At 38.5% G+C, this 26,090-nt stretch overlaps 1 protein-coding gene across 7 annotated transcripts in view; it reads left to right on the top strand.

Annotated features, from left to right (window-relative positions):
- The window catches only part of CEP295 (centrosomal protein 295), a 46,433-nt gene that overhangs the window by 3,316 nt on the left and 17,027 nt on the right, over positions 1-26,090 (top strand). For 3 of the 7 annotated variants that reach the window (XM_086621909.1, XM_086621917.1, XM_086621944.1), the window contains exons 4-16: positions 423-516; positions 6,329-6,442; positions 7,887-8,027; positions 9,103-9,286; positions 11,036-11,203; positions 12,166-12,390; positions 13,677-13,783; positions 15,268-15,480; positions 16,319-16,416; positions 16,542-17,625; positions 18,644-18,815; positions 18,978-19,130; positions 21,333-21,557. In XM_086621909.1, coding sequence (XP_086478035.1) covers positions 423-516; positions 6,329-6,442; positions 7,887-8,027; positions 9,103-9,286; positions 11,036-11,203; positions 12,166-12,390; positions 13,677-13,783; positions 15,268-15,480; positions 16,319-16,416; positions 16,542-17,625; positions 18,644-18,815; positions 18,978-19,130; positions 21,333-21,557 — 2,978 coding nt within the window. Of the gene's footprint in view, positions 1-422; positions 517-6,328; positions 6,443-7,852; positions 8,028-9,102; positions 9,287-10,622; positions 10,726-10,749; positions 10,770-11,035; positions 11,204-12,165; positions 12,391-13,676; positions 13,784-15,267; positions 15,481-16,318; positions 16,417-16,541; positions 17,626-18,643; positions 18,816-18,977; positions 19,131-21,332; positions 21,558-26,090 lie in introns of those variants that run through there. The other 4 variants (XM_086621935.1, XM_086621925.1, XM_086621952.1 and 1 more) reach the window with 4 other exon arrangements.

The following is a 26,090-nucleotide window of genomic DNA, read 5'->3' as shown; positions in this document are numbered from 1 at the left end:
GTACTCTTGGGGAATAGTTGTGCTCAAGTAGAGCTGAGATCTGTTTAATAAATACTTAGTTTTGTCCACACTCGAGCAGTTAAAATTTGTCGAAGTGATGCAGTGCTTTCTGAAAACTTAAGTGAAAAGCAGAGGTTTTGCCTTGTTCTTTAGAAGCTGTGTGTATTAATATTTTTACATTACTTCAATAAATTAATTTTCTAGTGCTGCCTTCCAGCGTAAGTTCTGTTGACTTTTCAGTGTGCTTGCCTGTCTCTGTCTCCCAAGCATTCAGTTCAGGTACACCTGAATATGTTTAGGTTTACCTTTTATTTTGTACGGTGCTGTCATTGTTGTTTGAATAATTTTTTTTCTCTCTGTTGTGTTTTATTTTTGTGTGTGTGATTTGGGTTTTTCTCGTTTTGTTCTGTTTTTCCCTCAAGACGAACAAATGCACGGAAACATGCTTTGGAGGTGGAAAGACAAAGAGCAGCCAAAGTTGCAAGCCTGCCGCCGCCTCCACCGCGTCCTCTGGAGGTATGTGTCCATGCTGTGATAGTGATCACGATTTCAGGGTGCCATATAATGCCATGATTTATCTGTTGGGCTGACTCCTCACAACAGGATATCCGAAATTGTTATTTGCATACTGTAAGGAGTGAGTGGTTCAGCAAAAATCAAGAAGATTAATGAATTATGTATTAGCAAACTTCCTGCTACTAAGCTTTGGTATTTGTTTATTTCTGATCTCTTGTTGTGTGTGGATTTTATTTCTTGTCATCTGAGATCTTACTTTTGTGGTTAATGTGTGCTTTAAACTTTATTGTGATCTCATTTTCATGTAATAGCCACAGAGCTATTAAACTCTACAATGATCTTTCTCAGCATGTACACACCACCTCAGCCTTCTGTCACAAAGATGCAGTAGTAGCGTTTTGTTCATTTCTATAATAAAGATAATTCTGCCTTTTTAGTTGTGGGGTTTTTGTTGGTTTTTGGTTTGGTTTTTGTTTTTGTTTTTTTTTCCCTCCAATGTCTTTGTTGCTTGTAGGGAACTCTAAATGTAGGGTATGCTGTTTAATTTTGATAGGAAATCTGTACCTAAGGCTATTGGGGAGGAAAGTAGGTAAAAAACTTTTTTTAATTATGTGCTGTACCCTTTTTAGGAGCAACTTTGTACCTCCTTCATGCTGCTTTGATTTCAGAGAGATTCTGCATAGGTGTAGAAGTTACTGTAGGACTGCAGGTCTGAACTGCAGGGAGAACACTATGTACGTCTTCAATTTGGTGTTAACTTTTCGTACATTTAGCTCAACGGAAGTTCATTTATGTGGGGTTTAAGTTGCCTTATGTATCGTTTTGTCCTTTCAGGCTGTCAGATTCAGAGATATTCAGACCACTGACAAGAAAAGAAAGAATTAAGATATACTAGTCCCTTTCAGAAGTAGTGAAGTTATCAGAGCTTCTCCCAGCTACATCCAGCACGTTACGTATAGGTTAGTGTTGGATGATAGCAGTTTGGTACTGATGTATCTTAAGAAACTGAGTAAGGTTTGACCCTCCCAGTTTTCCAAGTGATTAGAAGAAGCCTGTATACTTTTATTTGTATTCCTTAGTACCTGCTTCACTGTAGATCTCCTCGCTGACTGCTGAAGGGTTTTCTTGTGGAAGTTGGGTATAAGTGAAGATTAAAGCAAGCGTTGCAAGGGAGAGGTAGAGTTTGGGGTTATTTCTGGTGAAGTATATGCAATATCGGAATTTAGAACAGATGGAAGAAGGTCCTCTATGGTACAGTTCAGATAAATTCAGACACACTTTCATGCTGCTGTTCTCCTCTGTGTTGTTCCACATGACACGTTCCTGATGTGTCTGCTGTAGAGCAGATGAAGGCTGTATCAGTTAAAACTTTGACTCTACATTTCCTGGTTTTCAGGTGCTTGCATTGCTCAATTTGGAATTGTTGGAAAAGCGTGAGTTGCTGTAGCATTGTTTTCTAGTAGCTTTTGCAGTTTAGGGTGTGTTTTATGTTACTTTCTATTAAAGAAAGCGTTTCTAATTGATGACCGAAAGTCAGCTGCAGTTAACATGCATATCTCTTAATGATATCACAGTTAAAAAGACACAGTACTATATAATACTTTTCCTTCAGCAACCTCAGTAATGCATCTCTCTTTCCATTTTATAAATGCAGAATTTCCTTCTTATTCTTCAGTACTTTTTCAGCAGGGCAAGCGAGAAGACTTTGTTCAGGTTTCCCCAGGTTCTGGTACAATTGCATTTGCAGTGGTGTTGGATGACAGGTCTGCATCAGTATCCTGTTTAGAGTATTTCAGAATCATAACTTCCTTTCCTAAAATTCTACAATTTAATACATTTCCACCTATGAACAAATGTCCTTTTCTCACCTTTTCGGCAAACATGATTTTAGCTGTTTCTAGCGGAGTTTGCAAACATCTGGATTTTCTACAACATGCGGGTTTCATTTCTTTTAAGAAGCTCATGCTCTGATAATGGCAGATTGAATCAACGATTCTACAGACATGTTGGATTTCTGTTGAGGAAAGAGCATCGCATTGTTTAAATATAGTACAGCATGCAAAACCCCAAGCATCGCTATAGGCTCGGGGAGGAGTGGCTGGAGAGCTGCCTGGCGGAGAAGGACCTGGGGGTGTTGGTTGACTACCGGCTTGATATGAGCCAGCAGTGTGCCCAGGTGGCCAAAAAGGCCAACGGGATACTGGCGTGTATCAAGAATAGTGTGACCAGCAGGAGCAGGGAATGATCCTGCCCCTGTACTCGGCACTGGTGAGGCCGCACCTGGAATATTGTGTCCAGTTTTGGGCCCCTCGCTTTAAGAGAGATATTGAGCTCCTGGAGCGAGTCCAAAGAAGGGCGACTAAACTGGTCAAGGGACTGGAAAATAAAACTTACAAGGAGCGGCTGAGGGAGTTGGGGCTGTTTAGCCTGGAGAAGAGGAGGCTGAGGGGAGACCTGATTACAGCCTATAAATACTTGAGAAAAGATGGTGGGGAGTTAGGGGAAGGGCTCTTTACATTAGTGATGGGTGATAGAACAAGAGGAAATGGGCATAAGCTTAGTCAGGGGAGATTCAGGTTGGATGTTAGGAAGTATTTCTTCTCTGAAAGGGTTGTCAGCCACTGGAATAAGCTGCCCAGGGAGGTGGTTGAGTCCCCATCCCTGGATGTGTTTAAGAATAGGGTGGATGAGCTACTTGAGGATATGGTTTAATGGGGATTAGGGATGGTTGGACTCGATGATCTCTAAGGTCTTTTCCAACCTAGAAATCTATGAAATGAAAAAAATGTTGGTTTGATCCATGTAAAGACTAGCTGACTTTGAGCCTTTTTCCTAGTTTTCATATCTATGGATTTGAATCCTTTTGTCATAGGCCTGTGTTGCTGGGAGAGCACAGGGTGAAGAATAAAGTTATTTTCTTGGAAGAGTAACTGGGTGCCATGTACCACATGGGGTAAAAGCTAAGTAATTGAAAGATGAGAGGTAATTAGAGCTGTGGCTTATTCTTAGTTCTGTATAGGAGGAAAAAAGGAAAGATGTTAACTGTCAGTTTTGGGGGGGGAAATCTGGGGCTTTGTGTTGCAAATGCATTACTCAAAAGGCACTGAATTTGAATCTCTTAACTTTACTCTAAATCCTGTGAATTACAGCAAATTACAAGGTCGTCTGCATAAGCAGGCTTATTTTCTTGAATCAATTTACATAAAGAGCTTATTAAGCATAACTATAATCATAATCTGATGCTCTGTTGCAATAACAATTGAATAAAATTTCATAAGATGGAGCTAGGGCAGTGTTGTTCGTTGCAGGATTGCTTAGAATATAAGAAACATTTTCTGAAGACACTCCTATTATTGTTACTTTACTCAGTTACAAAACAAATGTTTTTACTCCTCAACTCTCCTATGAAGACAGGCTGAGAGAGCTGGGGCTGTTCAGCCTGGAGAAGAGAAGGCTCCAGGGAGACTTTCTAGCAGCCTTCCAGTACCTAAAAGGGGCCTACAGGAAAGCTGGAGAGGGGCTTTGGACAAGGGCGTGTAGTGACAGGACAAGGGGCAATGGCTTTAAACTGAAAGAGGGTAGATTTAGATTGGATATAAAGAAGAAATTTTTCACTCAGAGGGTGGTGAGGCACTGGAACAGGTTGCCCAGGGGACTTGTGGATGCCCCATCCCTGGAAGTGTTCAAGGCCAGGTTGGATAGAATCATAGAATCATAGAATCGTTAGGGCTGGAAGGGACCTTCAAAGGTCATCTAGTCCAACCCCCCTGCAAGGAACAGGCTTTGGGCAACCTGGTGTAGTGGAGGGTTTCCCTGCCCATGGCAGGGGGGTTGGAACTAGATGATCTTTGAGGTCCCTTCCAACCCAAACCATTCTATGATTCTTGTCTGGATACGTTGTCACAATCCAGTTTAATTCTCAGAAGGATGGCTTTTAGGACTTTTGGCCTTATTTTTAGACCAACTATTAAGTTACTTACTTGAATTTTAGCTGTAAACACCATTTTAGTGTAAAGTGTTACAGAGTTCTTGTGAACTTCATTTTTTTTAGATGATCTGTAAGATTTTTATGTAATGGAAATGCAACAAAAAATATTACTATACTCTTCTCGAGTATTCATAACATTTCTAAAGTTGGAGTTTCTTTTTTTTCATTTCATGATACATTGCTGTGCCAGTTTTGCCAAATATTAGTATAGAATTATTTTTTTTAGGGAAAAAATAAGAGAAGGGAGGAATTGCAGACCTCTTGATGGAAGTGTGGATGGATTCTTAACTGCAGTGATTCCACCATGAGGTGTAATAACATCACAAGTATTTTTTTCAACCTAGATTGCTTTTGACATTAATTGGAAAATTGCAGCCTCCAACATAATTCTCACAGCTTCACAGCTTTTGAATAAAATTCTGGAGATTTCATTGATTAAATGTAATTATTAATTACTGATTTGTTAGTTTTAAATTTTAAAAAATAATTTAGAAGGCTGAGGCTTAATTACACGTTCTGAAAGTAATCTAGTAGAGGTCAAGCAGTCAGTGATCTGGCTAATGAGGTTTAGACGTGGGACTTGTCTGTTATCAGAGCTGTAATCAATATCTACAGTGTTTTGGTTAATGTTGATCTGTTACAATTACTGTGATTTATTGATTAAGAAAGCTAGCAATTTTTAAACTGCATTATCACATGCTGCTATGCTTTTATTTGTACATATCTTTATCTTTCTTGCTATCAGAATAATGTGTTTGCTTAAGAACTGTAATAAAGTTACTTAAGTTCTGTTGATAATGCTAAAAGTAGTTGTATATCATAGGATTTTAAACTAAAGACTTCACTTTCTACAGTCTTTATAAAGTAGCAAGTGATAATACTGAAATTTTGTGTGCCTCATCTTACACAGAGACAAGTTTAAGATGTTCTCGAGGCTTAATGCTGCTCTTTGTGTATGTGCATATGTTTATGGTCATGTTGATTTTAAACGACTTGGGCGATGACACTTGCTGGTTTAGGTAATGTGGATAAGAATCCCTTTTTGGAGAAAGTCTAGGGAGGAGGAAGCTGAGAGAAAAATAATGGAGGAGATATTAGAAGTACAAAGGCAGATCCTACAGAGTACCGTATTCCCTTATCTAACCTGGCTACCTCACTACTGAGGACATCAGGCTGAGCCGAAGAGGGAGGAAGGGTCTGGTAGCTCAGTGTTCAAAGTCTTTTGGACAAGGGTTGAAATGTGGTCGTGTACCCAAAACTTTAAAAAAAAAAAAAACAACTTTGTATTATATGAATAGGCACTTTTCAGTGAATTTATGTAAAGTGCTCTTTCCTCTGGTCAACTAATAAATTGGATATAATGGGTTGTGAGTTCTGTAAAGAAAGTCTGTACTTGAGAGGTGTTATTTTGCTGGTGGGTTCAATTATATTGTGGGTCTGTGGTTGCCCTGCTTTGGGGTGAGTGTGACAGCTGTTGTAAGCGGGATTTGTATTAGTGCATTAAACTCAAGTGCTTTTGAATTAAGGTAATGCTTTCAAAACATGAAGGTAGAGCACTCTGATGAATGTCAGTTTGTGTGGAGGAGTTGGCCTTAGGCTGTTAGATGCACTCGGTTGTTAAACCCTCTAGATCTGCCTTGTGCTGATGTGATTTGTTAAATGCATGTAAAGTTTTAAACAGTATTTTCAAGAGAGAATTCAGGGTGGTGGGGGTGGCTTTCTTTTAATACTAATTTAAGTGTACAGATCACCTGATGTTCTGTTTAGTTGCTTTGCTAGAGATACTATTCTCTGATACAACTGTACTTGTACTTTTCTTCCTAGAATTTTGAAGTGAAAAAGACTCCTGCAGTGAAGCCCTATAGTGCTGACAACTTTTCTGTTACACGTTACCATATTTCCGAACCTTACGTGGACAGAGAAGTGGATGGAGAGCAGGTGATTAATTCCAATGTTTGTGATACATCCTTCTATGTATCCTTTCTTTTTATTGCGTACAGTGCCTGGATATCAGCAGTTCAGTTTTCTAGAACTTTTCTAAAAATCTGAACTTGTGTAAAGCAGCCATTACACAACTTAGTAATCAGAATCTTAGATGGGGAAACTTGGCAAGGCCTGTGATGTGCCCAGTCACTTGTGGGATCACACCTGACCATCTTTCCCAGGTGAACAGACCTCTGTAAGGAAGTGAGTTCACAAGACTGGCATAATGTTAGGACATCCACATCTTCTGCTTTGTGGCTTATGCTAAATGAACAGCTGCAGTTGCTTTGCTTTTTTCTCTTCGTCTCTTTTATCTGTATAATCCCAGTCTTTACCTCGTGTTTGTGTTCATCTGTTTACGCGCTCAACAGATTCAACTTTCAAAATGGCAGAAGTCTAATTTGGGAAAAGAATAATGAATAGAGTTTTGCCAAATGGGAAGGTTTGCTCAGGTTTACAGTACACTTGGACAAAGGGCAAAGTCAGAGCAGAAGAAGGGGAGGACCTGGAAAAGTGAGAGATAGAGCAAGAGCTTAGCTTTTAGAGGTGCTTTTTGAATTAAGATAATGCAATTGAAAAGTGAACCAAACAATAGCTTAGTTTATTGGTGATGTGAGACAACAATCTAAGTTCCTGTTCTGGATCAGCCTCTCTTAGACTAGAAGAGCGCTCTCAATACATTTGGTTTTGTAAATATTTTCTTCAGTGTATTCATGAAGTTTTCATTCATGGAGTTTTAGGTTTTCTCAGCAGTTGAGGGACTAGGCCTAAACAGTAAGAGGAGATGCTGTAGTTGCTCAGCTTTGTAATGGAAAATTCCAAATCGTTAATCTTTGTAGCCTTACTTATGGGCAATGCTTTTTGATTTTTTTTTTTTCCTTAAGTATTTTTTAATTTTCATGTGTTAGTAAGATTTTTCTTACTTAAAAATTGCAGATTGTTTCTGGTTTCCCAAGTGAGAATGAAAATGCTTCTGGATTATTCCCTGCTCCCTTCCCCCCCTTCGCCTTGTTTAAAACAAAACCGTGAGGATAGTAGTCAATCTGTAATATTGACTGTATTATTCATTTTGCCTTGTATTGTAGGAAAAAGAACCACTCTGCTATAAAAACTAAATCATACAAATCATTATCCCTAGTACAGCGTGAAACTAGAACACTTTGACACTTAAACTTATGGAATATGTAAATGCATAATTTCTTTTTTTCAAAAGTTAAAAACTACTTTGGTCCTCCTTGCAACCGAGAATTATAAACCTTAAGGATATTCATGTGGCATTGTATATACCCTTTTTTATTAAAGTACTCTTGCTACAGAATTATTCACTGATATTCATATTGCATATGCTTTGAACTTACCACAAAGAACTTCATGGGCTAAACTGTTGCTTGACTGCCAGCCAGATGCTCGGTTAGCTGCTGAAGAAGAAGGGAAGCGTTTGGAGGAACTACAGAGAGAGGCAGAGAGGGAGAGAAGAGAGCAGCTTGAAAAGGCACATCTCAGAGGAAGTCATGCCTTGAAGAAGGTCCATTTGGCTCAGGTAGGCAAAGTAGTTGTGCCTGTTTTTAGTGTCAAAATGGCCAGTGTTACTTAAGTTATAGGTAGCTGATTAGTAAAGGAATTACAATTACAGGAGGAGAATTGATGGACTAAATGGCATTTTCAGAATGCATTTAAAAACTGCATCAAATTCTGTTGGCTTATTTTGGCTCTCTGGAAGGAGAGAAAATGAAAGTACACAGATTAAGACCAACCTTTAGAAGAACATCCTTTAGTTTTTGTTATCTTAATGTTAGACCACTTAACCAATCAGTAAAAAGATAAAATTTTAATAGGTGGTGAACTTTACTTTTTCACAATGACTTTAGTTGGAGTTGATTATTCTGTACTTCAGGGGGTAGAAATTAGTTTATTATTAAGAAGGCAACAGTTTAGTTTTGGGAAAATTTTCAAAGATTTTACTTAAAGACTGAGGTTCTGTTAGTGTGGGAGTCTGGAAATATTTAAATAGCTTCCTTTAAGAAGTAAAACCTGAACTGTTAAGGTTAACTGCCTTTGTTATCTAGAGGTATGCTCTGAAACTTGTTTTAATGTCTGTTACCTTCACAAGTGTTTTTGGAGGCTAGAAATAGCAAAAGCTTCCTGGTTTTTAGTTGAGATGTGATTGGCCCTGAATGAGTAACCAAACTTCAAATAAAGCCTTTTTTAAATAGCTTTCGTAAATAATTGTAATGTGCCAAGAGAATTTAGTTCACATCTTAAAAAGTGGCAGTTGCTGAAGTACAAACTAACAAAAGTAACTTGCCAAAAGAAGTACTCATTTACTTTATAAACCAGAAGATTTAGTTTTGTTGAGGAAAGTTGGCCTACAGGTGTGCAGTCTGATCTGCATTTAACATTAGATCTTCTAGGTAGTATTGATGACTCTTGTGTTTAAAGGTCAGATACAGCCTTCTCCCAAGGAAACACCTTCACCCTAGAATCAAATTAACTTGAAACATTAAGGATTAAACAAACTTCATGGTAACCAAATGAAAGTATTTTATCATTCCTGACTTGTGGCTACCTGAATGTGAACACTAAATGTTTGCGTTACCTCTTCTTTCTACTTGAAGGACAGGGAAAGGCTGCTGAAAGAGCTTGAGCACATGCAGAATATGGATCGGATGCGCAGAAGACAGATTGTAGCACAGATGCCACCTCAAATTTTTGTGCCTGCATACAAACGCAGGGAACTAAAAGAAGAATGGCAGAGAGAACTGGAGTTTGCGTTTGAAGATATGTACAGTGAAGATAGGAGTAAGTAGTTTGTTGGAGGTTGCTGAATTTGGTAGCCCAGCAGTGGTGAGGCTGTTCCCAGGTCTAGCTGGCAGCAGGCTGTGTGTGTATTCACAGCAGGCACACACATGACACGTACGCACAGGGCAACACAGAAAACACTGCACTAGCATTAAACCGACAGCGCCAACGACCTCATCCTGTTCACTGCTCTGGCTGATCTGGATGAAGGCCTCTTACTGGGATATACATCTGCATATACAGTATGGATCCTTCCAGCAGTGGGTCTTAATACACTCAAGTCTACTCAGTAGCTGTCCCCTGCATCCCAGGTCTTTACCTGTCACACTATGGATCCCTCAGTAACAGGTCTTAGACACTCAGTCTATCCAGTAGTTCATCCTGGACCCTGTAGCCTTCCAGTTACCTCACATGTCCACGTATGGACTGGCATGCTCAGATACGTGCTGTGGATCGCTCACTCTGTGAGCTCACTCAAGTGGCTTTAGACACTCAGTCTGCCTGGCAGCTGCCCCGCGATCCTTAGTGTCCTCAGCTGGGGCATGTGAATCCCCAAGGTCTACTGCTCCACTCCAGTTGCTGCTACACAGACCCAGTTGGGTGTGTGAGCAGATGCAGATGTACACGTGCTACAGATCCCTTAAATACTCTGCCCAGTAGCTGACCCTGCATCCTTTTGTCACCAGTTGCCTGAGACGCACTCGCGTGTGCCAGCAGGTTTCTTAGTTGACCCTAAGTCGATGGTCTCCCCTGTAGCTGGCTTGGATGCTTGGATCTCCTGATCCCTCCACTAGCCAACTTGCAGATCCCCTGGCCTCTCCAGTATCTAGCCCAGGCTTACGGCTGCTTGATGCCTAGCTCCTAAGCTTCTTACCATTCTTGCTGGCTACTCTGGCTTGCTGTTTCCTAGCAGCTGCATGCTGATACTCACACCCACATAATATGCATTGTTTTGGTCTCTGCAGTTGTTGGCAGCACTCTGGGCATAGGTGCCCCTGTGACTTTTGGTCCCCACTCCTGGCCCTTATTTATCCATACACACACATGCATACAAAATAGAGAATTCCTTACCCAGCCAAACAGCTAGAAATGGAATTTAGTGAGAGGACAGGACAGACTGTCAGGCACAGCGCATGGCCAGACGAGTGGTGTAGAGTCTGGCCCTTTTTGTCCTCTTGTCCTTATATTTTTTCCTCACACGTGTTCCTCTCCAGACTTGATTCTTTCCTTTCCCTGCCTTTTGGTTCCTCCCCTAAATACCTATAATAAGCATACAATCCTAAGATGATCTTCCCTTGTATCCTACACCCCTTGCAGGCAGTAACCCCCTCAGCTGGTAAGGTGATCGTGGGAGAACTCCTGTTGACTAGTGCTCTAGGATTTCACGCCTGGACCGTGTGATCAAATCATTCTCCTTTGACAGCCCTGTGAGCAGCCAGGTCAGGGTGTGTCTTTTCCCTGATGGAGTTACTGGAATCCTCCTGTGTGTAATTATTTGTGTGCTGCTTTTTGTGTAAAGATGAGCCTTTTATCACATAAACTTTTTTTTTAAAGGCATTTAATAGATGGCTAGTGATTTAAACAATCTTGAATCTTCTGTTTTGGAAAAAAAAGTAGGATTAAATCTGTTGTGAAACAAGCTATTGATATTTGAACTTCTTAGGGATTTGTATGATGACTGTAGTCTTGCAATGTTGTTTGCTTTTTATTCCAATTGATTGTTTTATGTGGTTGTGTTCTTTTAATTAGAAATGAAAGGAGACCTGATTTTGCAGTTCGAGCCACAACCTTTGCCAGCCCCATCAGATAGATCTAAAGATAGTGATCTCGATATCTCCTTGGAGCAAGAATCTGCTTGTGACACTGGACAAGAATCAGGACAGATGATAGAAGATGAGGTCCCCCATGAATCAGAAAGTAAAGCTTTTAAACTTTACATTTAAATTAAACTTTTTGGTTTTATAGTAGAAGAGATATAGTTTAGTGTATCAAATAAATTAACTTTAGTAGAACTGAAATGTCTGAAGTACTAAAATTCCTCTATGCCTGTGAAGTATTTCAGTCTTAAGTGATTTATTATATTTATCATGGATGATAATACTCTATCAATGACGAATTTAAAAAAGGAAATGTTATTTTTTTCTAATATAGTTCAGTTCCTTAGTGTACTGAGAATGATTTTTTTTTTTTTTTTTTTTAGTTATTGTAAGAACTACACTGTTAGTAGCTGTAATTATTCATATATAATTAGTGTAAATGATGGGCTGATGCTGGTATGTGAACTTAAATATTTTCATTTTATGAAATAAAATGAAATATTTTGAAGTTAAGCCTTAACTTTGTATGAAAGTGTACTTATTTTATGTACTTTATGTTCAGGTTTGTGATTGAGTTGCTCCATGCTGTGAGTAGGCTGCAGCAGTTGCATGCGTGTGTGTGCTCTTCGCTGGTGACATGTACAGGATGGCGTGATGTGAACAAGAAGTGTGTTAGTGAACTTTGCTGCTTGGCCAGGCGTTTCTGCCACATCCCTTTGCTGGCACAATGAGTTTTTTGGTCTGTGATGCATTCTGTTGGCAATGCTAATACAAAGGAACATACAGGCAGGTGGGGGGACAGTACTACTTATTTCTGCAACAGTCTAGGAGTAGTCTGTGAAACACTACAACTATCTTAACCCTCCTTTTGTAGCATGCAGAGACAAGTTATTGCTTCCCTTTTGCAGGTAAGGGAAAACATTGTCAAGCTTTTAAAACTTGGGAATATACCTGAGCTATTTGTCCAACTGTGGAAGCAATTAAAAAAAAGTAGTTCTTTTGTTTTTATGATATGAAGATATTCATTACTTAAAACTCTTTAACAGTATATTTTCTTTATAGATCATGAAGAAACAAAAACTCACCAACCTCAGTCAAAACTTGCCTTAAAGAAATTGCTGAACAAGATTAGAAACCAAAAAGAGGAGTGGACATCAAAAAACGAGAAAGAGATTCAAAGTGAAATTGAGACTATCGAATCAGGCACAATTGCCAGCGAAGAGAGACCGTTATGTGATTTGGAACTTAACTGTGAGCAACAGAAAAGTACAGCCTGTGAAGCCAACGGTACGTAACACATACTTGCTTCAAAACTTGTTGTGTAGGAGCAAAAGACTTGTAAGGGTTGACTGTAACAAAATGAATTTTTAATGAATTTTCAGTGATGGTGTTTTGTCATATTGCCAGAAAGCACAGTTCTGTCTTTGCCCGCAGTGCGTTATGGATTTGTTGAAACCACGAATAGGAGAGTTTTTTGCTCTTATGACCATCTTGCCCGTTAAGCATCTTGTGGAGCAAAGATGTCCAAAATACCTTGGTATCTTTTAAATCTCACCCAAATTGTCGTCACGCTTGGTCTCACCCAAATTGTTGTCACGCTTGGTGTTGCTGTGCTTGAATAGCTGTTTGCCTTCAGGAGCAGAAATTCTCAGAGCAAAATTGGGTGTTGAAGTTCTGTACGTGTTGAACCGGAAAAGCCAGATGCTTCACAGATTCACAGCTAGAAACGCACAAGACAAGCATGAGCTGATATATTTGAAATCATGGTTTGTTTTTTTTTTTCTGCTTCCAGGCACCATTCTAAAAAGCCTCTTTGTAAAACTGGAATTTATAGCAATTAGATGTTCCATTTTGTTTGGTAGCCAAATAGTTTTGGTGTTACTTCCCATTTCTATCCTTTGTGTTTTTTGGTTATGCTAGTGCTGAAGTTGGTGGACTTGTATGCTAAGTGGGATTTCTGAAGTGTTACAGTGATCAAGTTCTAGTGAGTTGGTTGGGTTTTTTTTGCTTTCATAGGGTGCTTGTTTTTTTAAATGAGATTAAGTGTTTTAGTTCAATTGTGTACATGGATACACCATCATAATGCCTGGGGATTGGAGAGTGCAGCATAAGTGAAAACATGCCTCTGTGCTGCTATTTGAAGCTGATAGCACAGAACGAAGGCTTGTTTTTTTGTGCAATAGCCAAACGTTAGATCATTTGCACAGAGAGTGCCAGTCTAAGACCCTCTTTGTTCTGAGAGGTTAATGTTTGGCTTTGTATTCCTCAGGATGATCTTGCTATTAGACTACCAAATAATCTGGGTAGAAGCAGTCTTCAGTCCTGTGGAGCTGGGCCATTACTGTATGTTCCAGAAAGACAGATGATTAAGGGCCATTAAAGGCTTAAATAATTCGAAAAACTGATTTTCCAGCTTATGGAGACATGCATAGTAGTGGGATGGAGATGTTAATCTTTTCAGAAGTAGCTGATGCATTTTGTTTAGAGAGGTTGGGAAACTGTAAAGCAAGATATAAAGAAGATCCAAGACTCCTTCTGACTGCAATTACAGTGGGATAACACGTATGTTTTAGACTCTGTGAAAATACTGGAAAATACAGTTGCGGCTGAAAATCCGGTTCTAATCCATCCTCAAGAACAAGCAGCTAAAAGTAGAATGGAAGAGGAAAAACAAAAGTGGGTAAGTGTGTGTGTACTGATTCCTTTCTCAGTTGCAGCGTTAAAAAGTGATTTACAGAAGACTTTAAAATGCTTCAGGTTATACAGCAGCTATAGACCCTTTTAACATGTTTGTAACACTTAAATAAACTTTTACTGTAACATTTTCTATACTTAGTCATTTTTAAGAAGTTAATACACAGAGGCTAAGCTCTAGCTGGAATTTAGAGTGGAAAAAACAGTTTCTTAAAATTTAACAGGTGCTATAGGCAAGGGATGCTCCCTGTGATTAAATGAAACCGTAATCATAGATTACCCTTTGCTTTAGGGTAGATGTAGTCAACAATACTCTGAAAACTTTACTAAGCCTGTGTAATTACATAGGTAGGTCGGAGGGATGGTATTTAGAGTGACAGGAAATGCTTACAAACCTTGAGTACTTTGTTTTGTTTTCTTAAAAAGTTAACTTGGAAACAAATGTAGAAAGTCTTCTGTGTCTATGGCAATGCTACATGTATTATATTTAGAAAATAATAACTTTGGGTATTATTTTGTATGTATTATGTATATGTTTCATAATCTTTTTTGTTGTATTCTTAGAGACATACCACCTGTTATGTGGTGGTTTATCTTTTTTTTTTAAAGAAAGTTGAAATTTGGGTCTTAGTGTGGCCTTAAAATATAAAGTTCCGAAATTCAGGAAACAAAAATTTGCCAAAATAATATTGTATTAGGAAAAAAAAGCAGCAGATCTCTATGAAAGCATGGTTATGTTCTTTAACGTTCACTTTTTCCCACTTTGCACCTACCCAGGTGTATCTATTGCTGTATCCACGTTAACAGTTCTCAGGTCGAGCGTTGTCTGAGGTTGCTCTTCCTGCCATCCTCATTCAGACTGGCTCAAAGGCTGTTGTCCATCTTTGCTAGTACTTTGAAATTTTTCTTTGCTTCCATTCTAAAGGTATTTATGCTGTTGCTACGTGTCCATCTGAGTGATTTGTAACTGACAGGTACATAGAAAAAGAATAAAAATAAACAATCCACTTCAGAGATTTATGAGGTGCTTTTAAAGTGGTTATACATTAGCTATTTCAAAAGTCTCGTGAGGCTTGAATTAAATGCGTTGAACTCTTGATGAAAAGCTCCAGAAAATGTAAAGTAGATTTCTGAATTAAATTTAAGAGGAGGATTTCTTTCGCAGTCTTTGAAAAATGGTAATGTACCTTGAATGGTTAGATTCTAATTTTATCCATTCTTTTAATTTGAGAACAGATAATAGTGCAATAGTAAAATGGATTCAGGGACTACTAGAAATATCTAGACAGTAAAACAAAATTACTCGTGTAAACTTCGGAACTATTTTTAAAGGCCTCTTACAATTCAGAAATGCCTGTCACAAGCAATAAAACTTCTAGTGTAAGTTGAAACAAAGTTTTGTGTGTGAGGGGTCTTTGATTTCCTTGTCATTCAGTTCTGGAGATTCACCCTCATTTTTCTTCTCAATAGAACAAGCAAATAGAGCAACAGAAACAGGAACAGCTGGCTTTGCTTAAACAAATTGAGGAAGAGAGAGCACGTTTGGAGGCTGATTTTCTGAAGATCCAAATGCAAACCAGTTTGGAAGAGGCCAAGAAAAAAACAGAGGAGGAGGAGCAAGGTCAGCTGGTACAAAGCCACAGTGTTCCTTCTACAGATCAGCAGAACAAAGTGGAACATGAGGTGAAGAATTGTAGAAAATTGTGTGTAGTTTTTAAATTATCTTTGTAATAAAAATCAAGAGCACCATTTGCCAATTTTATATTATATCTGTTAAGACAATCAATTTTTATTTCTTAGGTGCTGAATCAGAAGTCTGTACATGTAAAAGCTTCCTTTTTTCTAGTGTAGAAGCTTTTCTTTCACATGATAGCATTGGACTTTGAATATTGGATTGTCTTCGCATGGTCCCAGGGACAGCATGTCTATTGAAAATACCTGTTAGTAGAATCTGATTAGAGTCATATAAGGGTTATGCATACACATATCTTTTTTCAAAAAGGGAGAAAAAAAAAATCTTAGGGGGAAAAAAAAGACAAGGAGAAAACCCACCTCTACGTTTTTGTCTCTCTAAATCTCAAACAGCTACTTAAGAGAGGAATTTGTTGAGAATGTTGAAGGAAAGTGATTTTTTTTTTTTTTTTTTTTTAAATCTTGAATCATTTGCACAACCTCTACTCTTCTGAGAATCCGATTGCCTTGAAACTGCAGATCTGTTGGATCATTGCTCCCTGAGTTTGCCACTGGGTACATTTACCTCTTTGAGCTAAGCTGCTGTAAGCACCATTGACTTTGACAGTGTGCGCTCCACTTGCCAAGAGAGACTGTAGCTGTAGGCCATCTGTTCCAGAAGCTGCTTCAGCGTCGTTGCCTCGGGCTGAAATCTCACAGACTTCAAAGAGTGGTACAGAGTGGCTTCTGTAAACTTAGGAGATGGAACATACAGCTTAAGGTGGTTGTTTTAATAGTTTTCTGTGAGTTATTTGTATATATGCACTTACAATTATCTTATTTTGATTAGACTGGAAATACTACTGTATCAGAAACCAGGAGTCCTAGGGAAGATAGCCATTTACAGATGATTCGTAATTATCAGCAGCGCCTTCTACAGCAAAATAGGTAAATTCCTTTACCTATGGATGTCTGAGTTGCCTGTTTCAAAATAACTTGAATTGCTCTGAATATTGAAATTGATGTTTATCTTTGCACCACTCTGGCAAGATTCATGTTTTTGTTCTGTTCAGGCTGCACAAACAGACCATTGAAGAAGCTAGAAAGCATCTACAGGAGTATCAGAATAAATTGAAGCAAAGATACTTGTCTACTTCTGCAACACTTCGGAGCTCTGTAGAAACGAAATCAGTTACTTTGAAGCCTGTCTCAGAACGAATTCTACAGAGGCAAAGAGTGCAACCAAGGCAGTACCAGCTGTCTGAAGAAGTTCATGCACAAGAGTACGCACGGTCACTACCTGTGTTTTCAGGAACTTCACGTATGTTGGAAAAACCATCTTCACAGAAACATGAAGAGCAAATGCGTAATGTTTGTCCTGGCAAACATGTACAGTTTTTAGAAACACCGAAATCGAAGCATGGAGGGTTTCGCTTGCTGTGTGGCTGTCATTCACAGGAACAGGTGGGAATGCTGGAAACCTCCAATAACCATGTCAGAGAACCATCTCAGTTCCAGTTACCATCAGGGTTAGTCATGAAAGAGGCCACTGCAGTAAGAACTCAACCAGAAGCACGCGTACAACACGTTAGATTTGTTTTGCCTGCAGAAGATTTCTCTGAGCCTTCAAAAACGATGCACTTCAAAGAGTCATCTCGGAAGATGTCTAACCATCAAACAGAGACAGAGGCTGGAGAAGAGCGTCCGCTTCAGATGCTCCTCATGCCAGCATCAAGGGGATCTCATGTAGTTGAGGCAGCCCCAGTTGATTCTTCAGTGCATCAGCAGGGATCTACAGGGACCACCATCAAAACAAGCCTTGATCAACCCCTCAATCTTTCTGAACCCGTGGCTTTATCTCATGAAGAATCTAAAACCCAGGGTGTTGAGGAATTCTTTTTATCAAAACCAGGAGATGCATCTTTGTTAAATTATTCTGGTATACTAAATTTAAGGGACAGAGTGTTGGCCTCGTCAGAAAGCATCCAAGCTCAGCAAAAGTATTTGAAAGAATTGCAAGAGCAGCTAGATGCACAAAGAGAAGCTCTTCTTTCTAGACAGAAAATACAAGAACAACTGCTTTTACAGAAGCAAGATAAATTGAAGGAACAGATGCAGAGACAGCAAGAGGCTTTGAAAGAATTTCTGAACAAGCAGGTAAGCCTTATAAATGCTTTGCATGGTAAGTCATCTAGTAGGTGATCAAACTTAAGAGTGAATGCTACCAATTAGCAAAGTGTCCCATGGAGTGTTGATAGTTTTAGGTGATTTACTATAATGAAAATTTTGATTAGGACTTGTGGTTTGTAATCAGTAGTTCTTTTCTGTAAGCCTCAAGAGCACCGTTTTGTTCAGTCTAACAGAAATAGTATGAACTTCTGTGCTTAGTCTTTGAACATAATGCCTATTGAAATAGTTATGTTGTCTGAAATATCTGCTGGTGTAGTTTTCTTCAGCTCTAGAAGTGCAGCTGTATCTGCAATATGGCTCTTGTATTAAAAATACTTAAGCAGCACCTCAAATGATGTCATAGATATTATGAATACATTATTTTTTCAAGTCTGTCTCTTTATGTGTACCCGTTAGGAAATGGGTTTGGTGTTTACACTCTTGACTTGTAATTTTGCTTGGTTTTGTGTAACAGAAGAAAAATTCAAGTTTGTTTTTGAGTTTCTAAAGAAGCTCCTTTTACCATTCTTTTTAAAAAAACACCCCACCCCACCCCCCCAAAAAAAAAAAAATGACAAAAACAAACCAAAAAAACCCCAACAAACCCAAAACAGAAGCCATCTTAGAAAAATAACTGTTGCCTAGAGTCCAACAGCTAAAGTTCCTGAATTCAGGAGCTGAAAAAGTAAAAGCAGATTTTTTGGGAATTGTTCGTGTTAAAAATGCTGAGTATTCTGGTATAATCTAACAAAGACCTTGAAAATGTAAATAGTTTTGGTTTAGCACATTAGGTTTGTAGAGCTAAACAAAATACCTATATGTCCAAATGTTTCTGTAAGCGAAGGAAGTCTGTCCAATATCTTGCATACTTGAACTGCTTTCTCAAAGTGCACAATATTGTCCTGCATGGAATACACAAACAAGAAAATGCTGGTTTGATAAATAAGTATAAATATAATCTTATATGCAGTTGCCTCCCGCCCGCCTTCTCCCTCCTTCCTTTAAGGTGAGACATATGTGCACGAACAAAGAAATTACAGAGGCACAAAAGCCTGACTGGATTAGTAGGACTGACTTTTTCCAACTCTCAGAAAACTACCAGCAAGAGAATTGTGGCAGGAGTAAATTTCACAGAAGTGAAATGATTTCACAGTGCATTGGTGCAGCTGAGCAAACAGGTAAGGCTGTATAGTATTTTTCATTATATTTTTTCTCATTTGCAGCTGAGATAGGAATTCTCTTCCCTCTCCCCAAGTTAGTTTGATAGATACATATATATGTATTTTTTATATATATGTATATACATATACTGTTGCAACATGGAAAACTTTGTTTTACAGAACAGTCTGAGAAAGTTTTGTATAGAGAACAGAAATGGAAACCTTCCAAACCACCTGTGACAAAAGTCAAGTTAGGGCTTGATTTGGAACAACATGAACTTAGTGTTATACCAGAGGCAGACACACCGAAGAGCTGCAAAGTTTCTTTTGCAGGTAAAAAAGAAAATAAAATATATATTTATATATGGATATAAAATATATAATAAATGCTGCTGTTCCTGAGAAATATAGATTGGAGAAAATTATTATTTTTGAAGAGTCTTTGAGATGGTTAATTATGAAATAATAGAATCATAGAATGGTTAGAGTTGGAAGGGACCCCAAAGATCATCTAGTTCCAACCCCCCTGCCATGGGCAGGGAAACCCTCCACTACACCAGGTTGCCCAAAGCCTCATCCAACCTGGCCCTGAACACTTCCAGTGATGGGGTATCTACAACTTCTCTGGGCAACCTGTTCCAGTGCGTCACCACCCTCGGAGTGAAGAATTTCTTCCTTATATTCAATCTAAATCTCCCCTCTTTCAGTTTAAAGCCATTGTCCCTTGTCCTATCACTACATGCCCGTGTAAAAAGTCCCTCTCCAGCTTTCCTGTAGGCCTCCCTTAAGTACTGGAAGGCTGCAATAAGATGACCCTGGAGCCTTCTCTTCTCCAGGCTGAACAGCCCCAACTCTCTCAGCCTGTTTTCATAGCAGAGGTGCCCCAGCCCTTGAATCATCGTCGTGGCCCTCCTCTGGACCTGCTCCAGCAGCTCCATGTCCTTCTTGTGCTGGGGACTCCGGAGCTGAACACAGTATTCCAGGTGGGGTCTCACGAGAGCTGAGTAGAGGGGCAGAATCACCCCTCTCGACCTGCTGGCCATGCTGCTTTGGATGCAGCCCAGGATACAGTTGGCTTTCTGGGCTGCCAGCGCACATTGCCGGCTCATGTTGAGCTTCTCATCCACCAGCACTCCCAAGTCCTTTTCCTCAGGGCTGCTCTCAATCCATTCTCCGCCCAGCCTGTACTTGTGCTTGGGATTGCCCCGACCCACGTGCAGGCCCTTGCACTTGGCCTTGTTGAACTTCATGAGGTTCTCACAGGCCCACCTCTCCAGCCTGTCGAGGTCCCTCTGCATGGCATAGGTGATACTGTTGCCTTTTTTTAAGGTATAATTTACATAATAGAAAAGTGAGTTATGGTTGAGAAAGCTTATCCTGTCAATGTCTGTCTAGAAAAACATAATTGAAACAAAAATTCACCAAGAAAAGAAAATTCACCGTAATTCCATGACTTAAATTCCCTGTTGATTTTTCTGTTGGGCAAGGTCTGTGTTAATGGACAATTGCACAATAATTGTAAAGAGAACCATCTTCATGGTGCTTAAAGGTTTGGCTTTTGAGCATACCAAGAAAGTGAGCGTGAAACCTTGTAAATAAGGAGTTAGTATCAAGTCTGTACAGAGATTTTTCAGATGGTTTTTTTAGTTTTTTTCAATTACAAAACACTGTAGAAAAAAAATTCAGAGCATTCATCTTGAGCAAAATAGTGAAATAATGAAATATTGAATTCAAACAGCTGATAATGGGACATTTTTTCATTAAAGAAAAGTAATTAATGCTGGTCAGCATCAAGCTATCAATCTATGCAGAATAATTCTTGTTGGCCTAATCTGCTATCTTGGTTAGGCAACAAGTCTTGTTGGTAAAGATTTTGATTGAAGAATATATTTATATTCTCAAAAGCACTTCACTTAGTGTTACACATCTTAATTTTTAAAAAAAAAGATTAAAAAACAAAGTACGTACCAAAAAAGTTTGATGTAATGTTATCCAGTGAAATTCTAGAGTAGGGAATATTCGTTTGCTGTGTGATCCCGTTATGATCCACAGGTCACTTATTCTTAGGTTGTCTAACCATTGAGCAGGGTAGGTAGGAAGAAGTTGGACTTGAGGGTTTTTTTGGATTGGATGGGCAAAAAGGGCTGTTGTGTGGGGTGAGCTGGAGAGAAGAAATATTTAAGCCAGAGCAGAGAATTATATTGCCTCTGGATTTGGAAGAATTACTGAAAGCTTTGGTAGATTTGCTATGTGGAAAAATTTGTTTGAATTTTTTTGATAGAGATATTTTTAGTTGAGTAAGGAATTATTTTTTGAGAAGTCTGTGACCTGTATTATCTGTCAACCTGTATAATCCATAAACTGCATGGTGCAAAGGTTTTTGCTGACCTGATCTGGCCAGCTTTGGTAAAATGGAGCGCTGTACGAATTCAGCAGGCTGTTTCTGTAGAATAGGTTGTGCATCTTCATGTTGTTCATGAAATGCAAATCACTGCAGTTCTGTACCTAAAGTGATTACAAGTGCTTTAATTTCAGATAAACCAGATTCTGTTGGTGGAGAATCTCCTTCCAGTTCAGCCGCTGGTGAGTCTGAGTATATGAAACGTTACAGTCATGCTCTTCATGAAGAATGCAGGTTACCTTCAAGCATGACAAACTACGAGGAACAAACCTCTGATGGAAGTCCAAGGCCAAGTAAAAAGTCAAGCAGAGTATTACAAGAGGTGCTGGTGATGACTGCTGAAACTTCGTGTGATTCAGGTGAGGAAATCCTCTTCCTTCAAGGAATTATGTGAATACCATTCAGCACTATTAATTTTACTGCTGTTTATTTGTAGCATGTGTTCTTGTCAAAGAACATGCCGTGCTATTTACACTGTTTAAGTGTAAAAAAGGGTGTTTCAATAAGCATTTGTCTCAGAATGACTGAGTTTTAATCTTTTTTTTTTGTGATCCATTACCATTCTAGTACCACAAGTCCGCACTGCAGTAAACTTCATTGCTAGTCAACAGTTTCTCATCCAAGGCATGTGCTTAGTGTCTGTACCTTCTAGAATTATCTGTAAAGAAACTTTTTGTACTGCCTGATTGCCCTGCCCTTACCAGCAGAATCCCATGCATGCATGGTGTGTCTTTCTCCTGAGGGAGGTATCTTCTGCCTAGACTGTGGACTGTTCAGGTTTGCAGCTTTACGGGATGGGAACCTGGTTTGAGCAAGCCAGTGACGTGTCCGATTCAGTACCCAGTGATTCCTTGTATTGACACAAAGGAAATTAATGCTTAAAAAGAACTCTGGAGTGTTAACATGCTAATATAGGTGTACACTGAAAGATCAGTGGATCTAAGAAATTGCTTAAAAATACAGTCGAAGCAAACAAATAGAAGGCTGAGTGTTATCCTTAGCTCAAAGGAACAGCTTTGAGAGAATCAGCTATTATGATAGAGATAAAAATAGTGCAATAAATTGAGGACTACTTTAATCTGATCTTTTCTGTTCATCTATGAAGAGCTTTTATTAGAGATCACACCTTTGAGGATAGACTGTGTCCATATGTGACAGTTTGATTCCACAAATTAATCCAGGTTGTTTTCATTATTAAAAAAAAAAGTTGTTTTTTGTTATGAAGTGGTGCTTGAATGTTCAAAATAATTTTGTTACAAGGTTGTCAAAACCCACTAAGTGTGTTAAGGGTAGCTTAACTGGCTCGAAAAAGGACAGAGGTGACTAATCTTAGGTAAACAAAGCAAGCGGGTTACTAAGAAGCTTTTCAAGAGATTGGACTGACAAGTGGATGTCAAGGTTTTTAATTCCTACTGTTTTTCCCTGCCTATTCGATTTGAGCTTGTCTCTCCAGTGTTGGAATAATGTTAACTCAAAGGCTTCAGTACTTCCAGCTACAATGCACTTGCTTCTCTTTAAATTTCCTTCAGACTGAAATGCAGGTTATTGTCTCTAAATGCAAGGATCCTATGCCTGGCTTGCTGGGAACTGTTACACAAAGTTTCCAAGACATTGGCTAAAGCAATTTGAAGCTTATTACAGGGCGACAGCATCTCATGGTTCAGTACAGCTTTCAGTATCCATAAAAAATAAATACATTAGGAGAGCTGCCAAGGAGTTTTCAGCAACTTTGCTACATTATATGTACCTCTTTCCGCGCAATACAGCTATGTAGTATGCACCTCCTGGTTTTGCTAGAAATTTCACAGCTGCCCCAAATCTCAAGAGAACTTTTCATTTAGTTTGTGTTGAGACATCCTTTTCAATTCAGTCGGGGTTTACTAGGAATTAAAGTTGTTTTGAATAAGTACATATAAGCTCATTTTTCTTTCAACTGTTTCCTTAATTCTCAGAATGCTCTTTTTGAAATATACCTGTGTTTAAACTTAAATTATCACTAAAGAATTTTGTCTCTTTTAACAATATTCAAAGAAAAGGCTTGTATTTTCGAAGTTGTAGAAGCATTGCTTGATCAGCCATTGTCAAATTAATGTGAAATATCTTAGTGTAGTGTCTTTTTACCTTAGTATTATGTATGAACAGTGCAATGGTTTATGGAAGAGGATTAGAAAACATCATGTGATCATCTATATTTGTTAAAAAAAAAAAAAAGCAAAGCTTTCTGTGATTATATATTTAAGAGGATCATCCCGTTGAGGAGCTCAGCTACCAAAACTGTCAACAGTATCTTTGTAATTGGAAGTCTGTGAAGCACTCTGGTACTCTCGGTAACTAGTGCAGTAACTTCAGTAAGAAAATCTATAGTCTGTGTTAAATGTAAAATTTCTGAAGGGGAAACTTAAGGTGCGTTTTGAGTTGTTACTTATGCTAGTACCTCTGAGCTTTTTTTAATTAATTTTAATTTTTTTTTTAATTTTTTTTTTGCTACTTCTTACTAGAACATGTTTGCAGTTTTCTCATGTTTTCAAGATGTAATTATATTTCTAAAGGTGAGAGCAAATGAGTGCTTTGTACATGTGATTTTTGACCTTATTCTTTGAAGTTATGTTCCTGGTGGTTTCAACCTTCAGTCAAATAATGTAAAGCTTTACAACAAGTAAAGCTTTACAATTTGAGTTGTACTGCTTTTGTGATTACAGAACCACTAGGTGTACAGAAATCCTATTAATCACTGCTCATACGCTTTTTCAAAATAAAATGTTAAAGATACAAAGGAAAAAGTTACATAAGTTTTAAAAAGATAAACTTGATAAATCTGCTTGAATGCTTTATCAACAGAAGTGAGTTTCCTTTGATATGAGACTTGTCCTTGGATAACAGACAAGGCAATTTTTACTTTTTTATTTCTATAATTAGCTTTATTTCTTTCTTCCAGTTATTAGAAGAAGAAAAGTAACTTGAATCTCAAATTTAGAGACAGACATGTCTGAAGGTCAAACACGTCTGGTTAGGGGAGGGTGAATCCTTATGCTCGATATTGAGTGGTTACAAGTGCTACACAAACTGATCAGCTGGGTGGTAGCCAGAGAGGCCAGGTAGCTGTTCAAGTGATGTTGCAGTAAGTGGCACCAGTAAGGCTGAGATGGGGGTTGCTCTCTTACCATGACACTGATGTAGGATGAGTCAGGAACTTTGGACACTCGGTCGTCTTTCTTCCTAATCCAATTTGGTTAAAAGGGGCTAATAGAATGCAAATTGTTAATATTGAATATTAACAGATGAGACAGGAAGTTTGGCATAAACCTGATTTCCTTAGGAAGTCAGCCTGAAAATATTGATACATACATCATACATATTGGTACATACATTAGCGGAGATTCAGGCTGGATGTTAGGAAGCATTTCTTCTCTGAAAGGGTTGTCAGCCACTAGAATAGGCTGCCCAGGGAGGTGGTTGAGTCCCCATCCCTGGATGTGTTTAAGAATAGGGTGGATGATCTACTTGAGGATATGGTTTAATGGGGATTAGGGATGGTTGGGCTCGATGATCTCTAAGGTCTTTTCCAACCTAGAAAATCTATGAATCTATGAATCTCTTTCACAATTCTCCTTCGTTACATATCAACAGGCTTGTCTGTCTTTATTCATCTTCAGCGGTCCCCTTGAGCAGTATCCCAGGTGTAATTATCTTCATGTATTGCTGCCCTGTACAGAGATGTTATTCCAAGCATGATTATTTTTTGTGTGATCCAAGCTAACCTGAGATTTCAACTTATTTTTAATAATCCCAAATATTTGTCCATAATTTATTGTGGCAAATTGGCTAAATTGGTGATGGGTAAGATAAACCAGTGTGGAGTACAACTTTTTTTGTTTGTCTGCATGATTGGATTTGGCCTAATCCCTGTCTTTCATACTGTCTTCACTGAGTGGTTTGTTGTTCAGCCTTTTGTCTTTCAAATTGCACCCTAAAACAATTGGTGCTACTTTACTGCAACTTAAAAAAATAATGCATTCTAGACATTACAGCCTCAATCTTTAAATAAAAATTCTATGTCACAGTGTGGCTAGGAGGTTAAAACATGGAAGTCCCATGTTGGTGTCGGAAAGCTGTGAGGAACAAGAACTTTGCACTGTTATTTTGGAGAGAGGAGAGAAGAATAAAACCACCTCCTCTGAGTCATCAAATACTTTTTTTTTTTAAGGATATTAATGAAATAAAATCATGAGAGATAAGCATGTTGTATTTTTAATTAAATAATTTGGTTTATAGCATGAAGTTGCTACTTTTCATCCCTTGTATTAATATCACAAGGACAAAGCAGGTTATTACAGTATAGTAATGAAAAATTTGTAGCATAGCTCTCCATAGAATTTATACTCAAGAGAGCATTAAATACTTGAATCTCATCTCCTATGTATCCTGAATTACTACCTGTCACACTGATATCCTTTAGAAAACAAAATAATTTCTTTCAGAATAATATCTATTCTTGATGTAAAGGTATCAGGAAATTGAGAATTCTTTGGTAGTTTGTTCCAGCATTTTATTTTTTATCAAATTGTAAAATAAATGGTCTGTTGCCAGGTTCTGAATGTCTCACAGCTGTTTCTAGCCACTGCTTCTCGTTATTACTTACTTTGAGTTCAGAAATCTTTCAGACTGTGCAGTTTTGTCCTCCTATGAGATATTTAAATACTAAGAGATGACATGATTACAGTTTTCATGTTGATTCAAGGAATTTTCCAGGCCTTGTCCATTTTCAGGATCATCTCATCTGTCTCCTATATTCTGCCCCAAAGAAGGGCAGACTTCTGCAGTGCATCTAGACTCGGTCACTCTACTGCCACATCCAACCAAGGAGCTTATTCTGCCACCTTGTTCTGCTCAGA

This window comes from Tauraco erythrolophus, chromosome 1 (genome assembly GCF_009769465.1).
Source record: "Tauraco erythrolophus isolate bTauEry1 chromosome 1, bTauEry1.pri, whole genome shotgun sequence".
NCBI classification, from domain to species: domain Eukaryota; kingdom Metazoa; phylum Chordata; class Aves; order Musophagiformes; family Musophagidae; genus Tauraco; species Tauraco erythrolophus.
The sequence above is the reverse complement of the archived record's forward strand: the minus strand, read 5'-3'. Positions and strand labels throughout refer to the sequence as shown.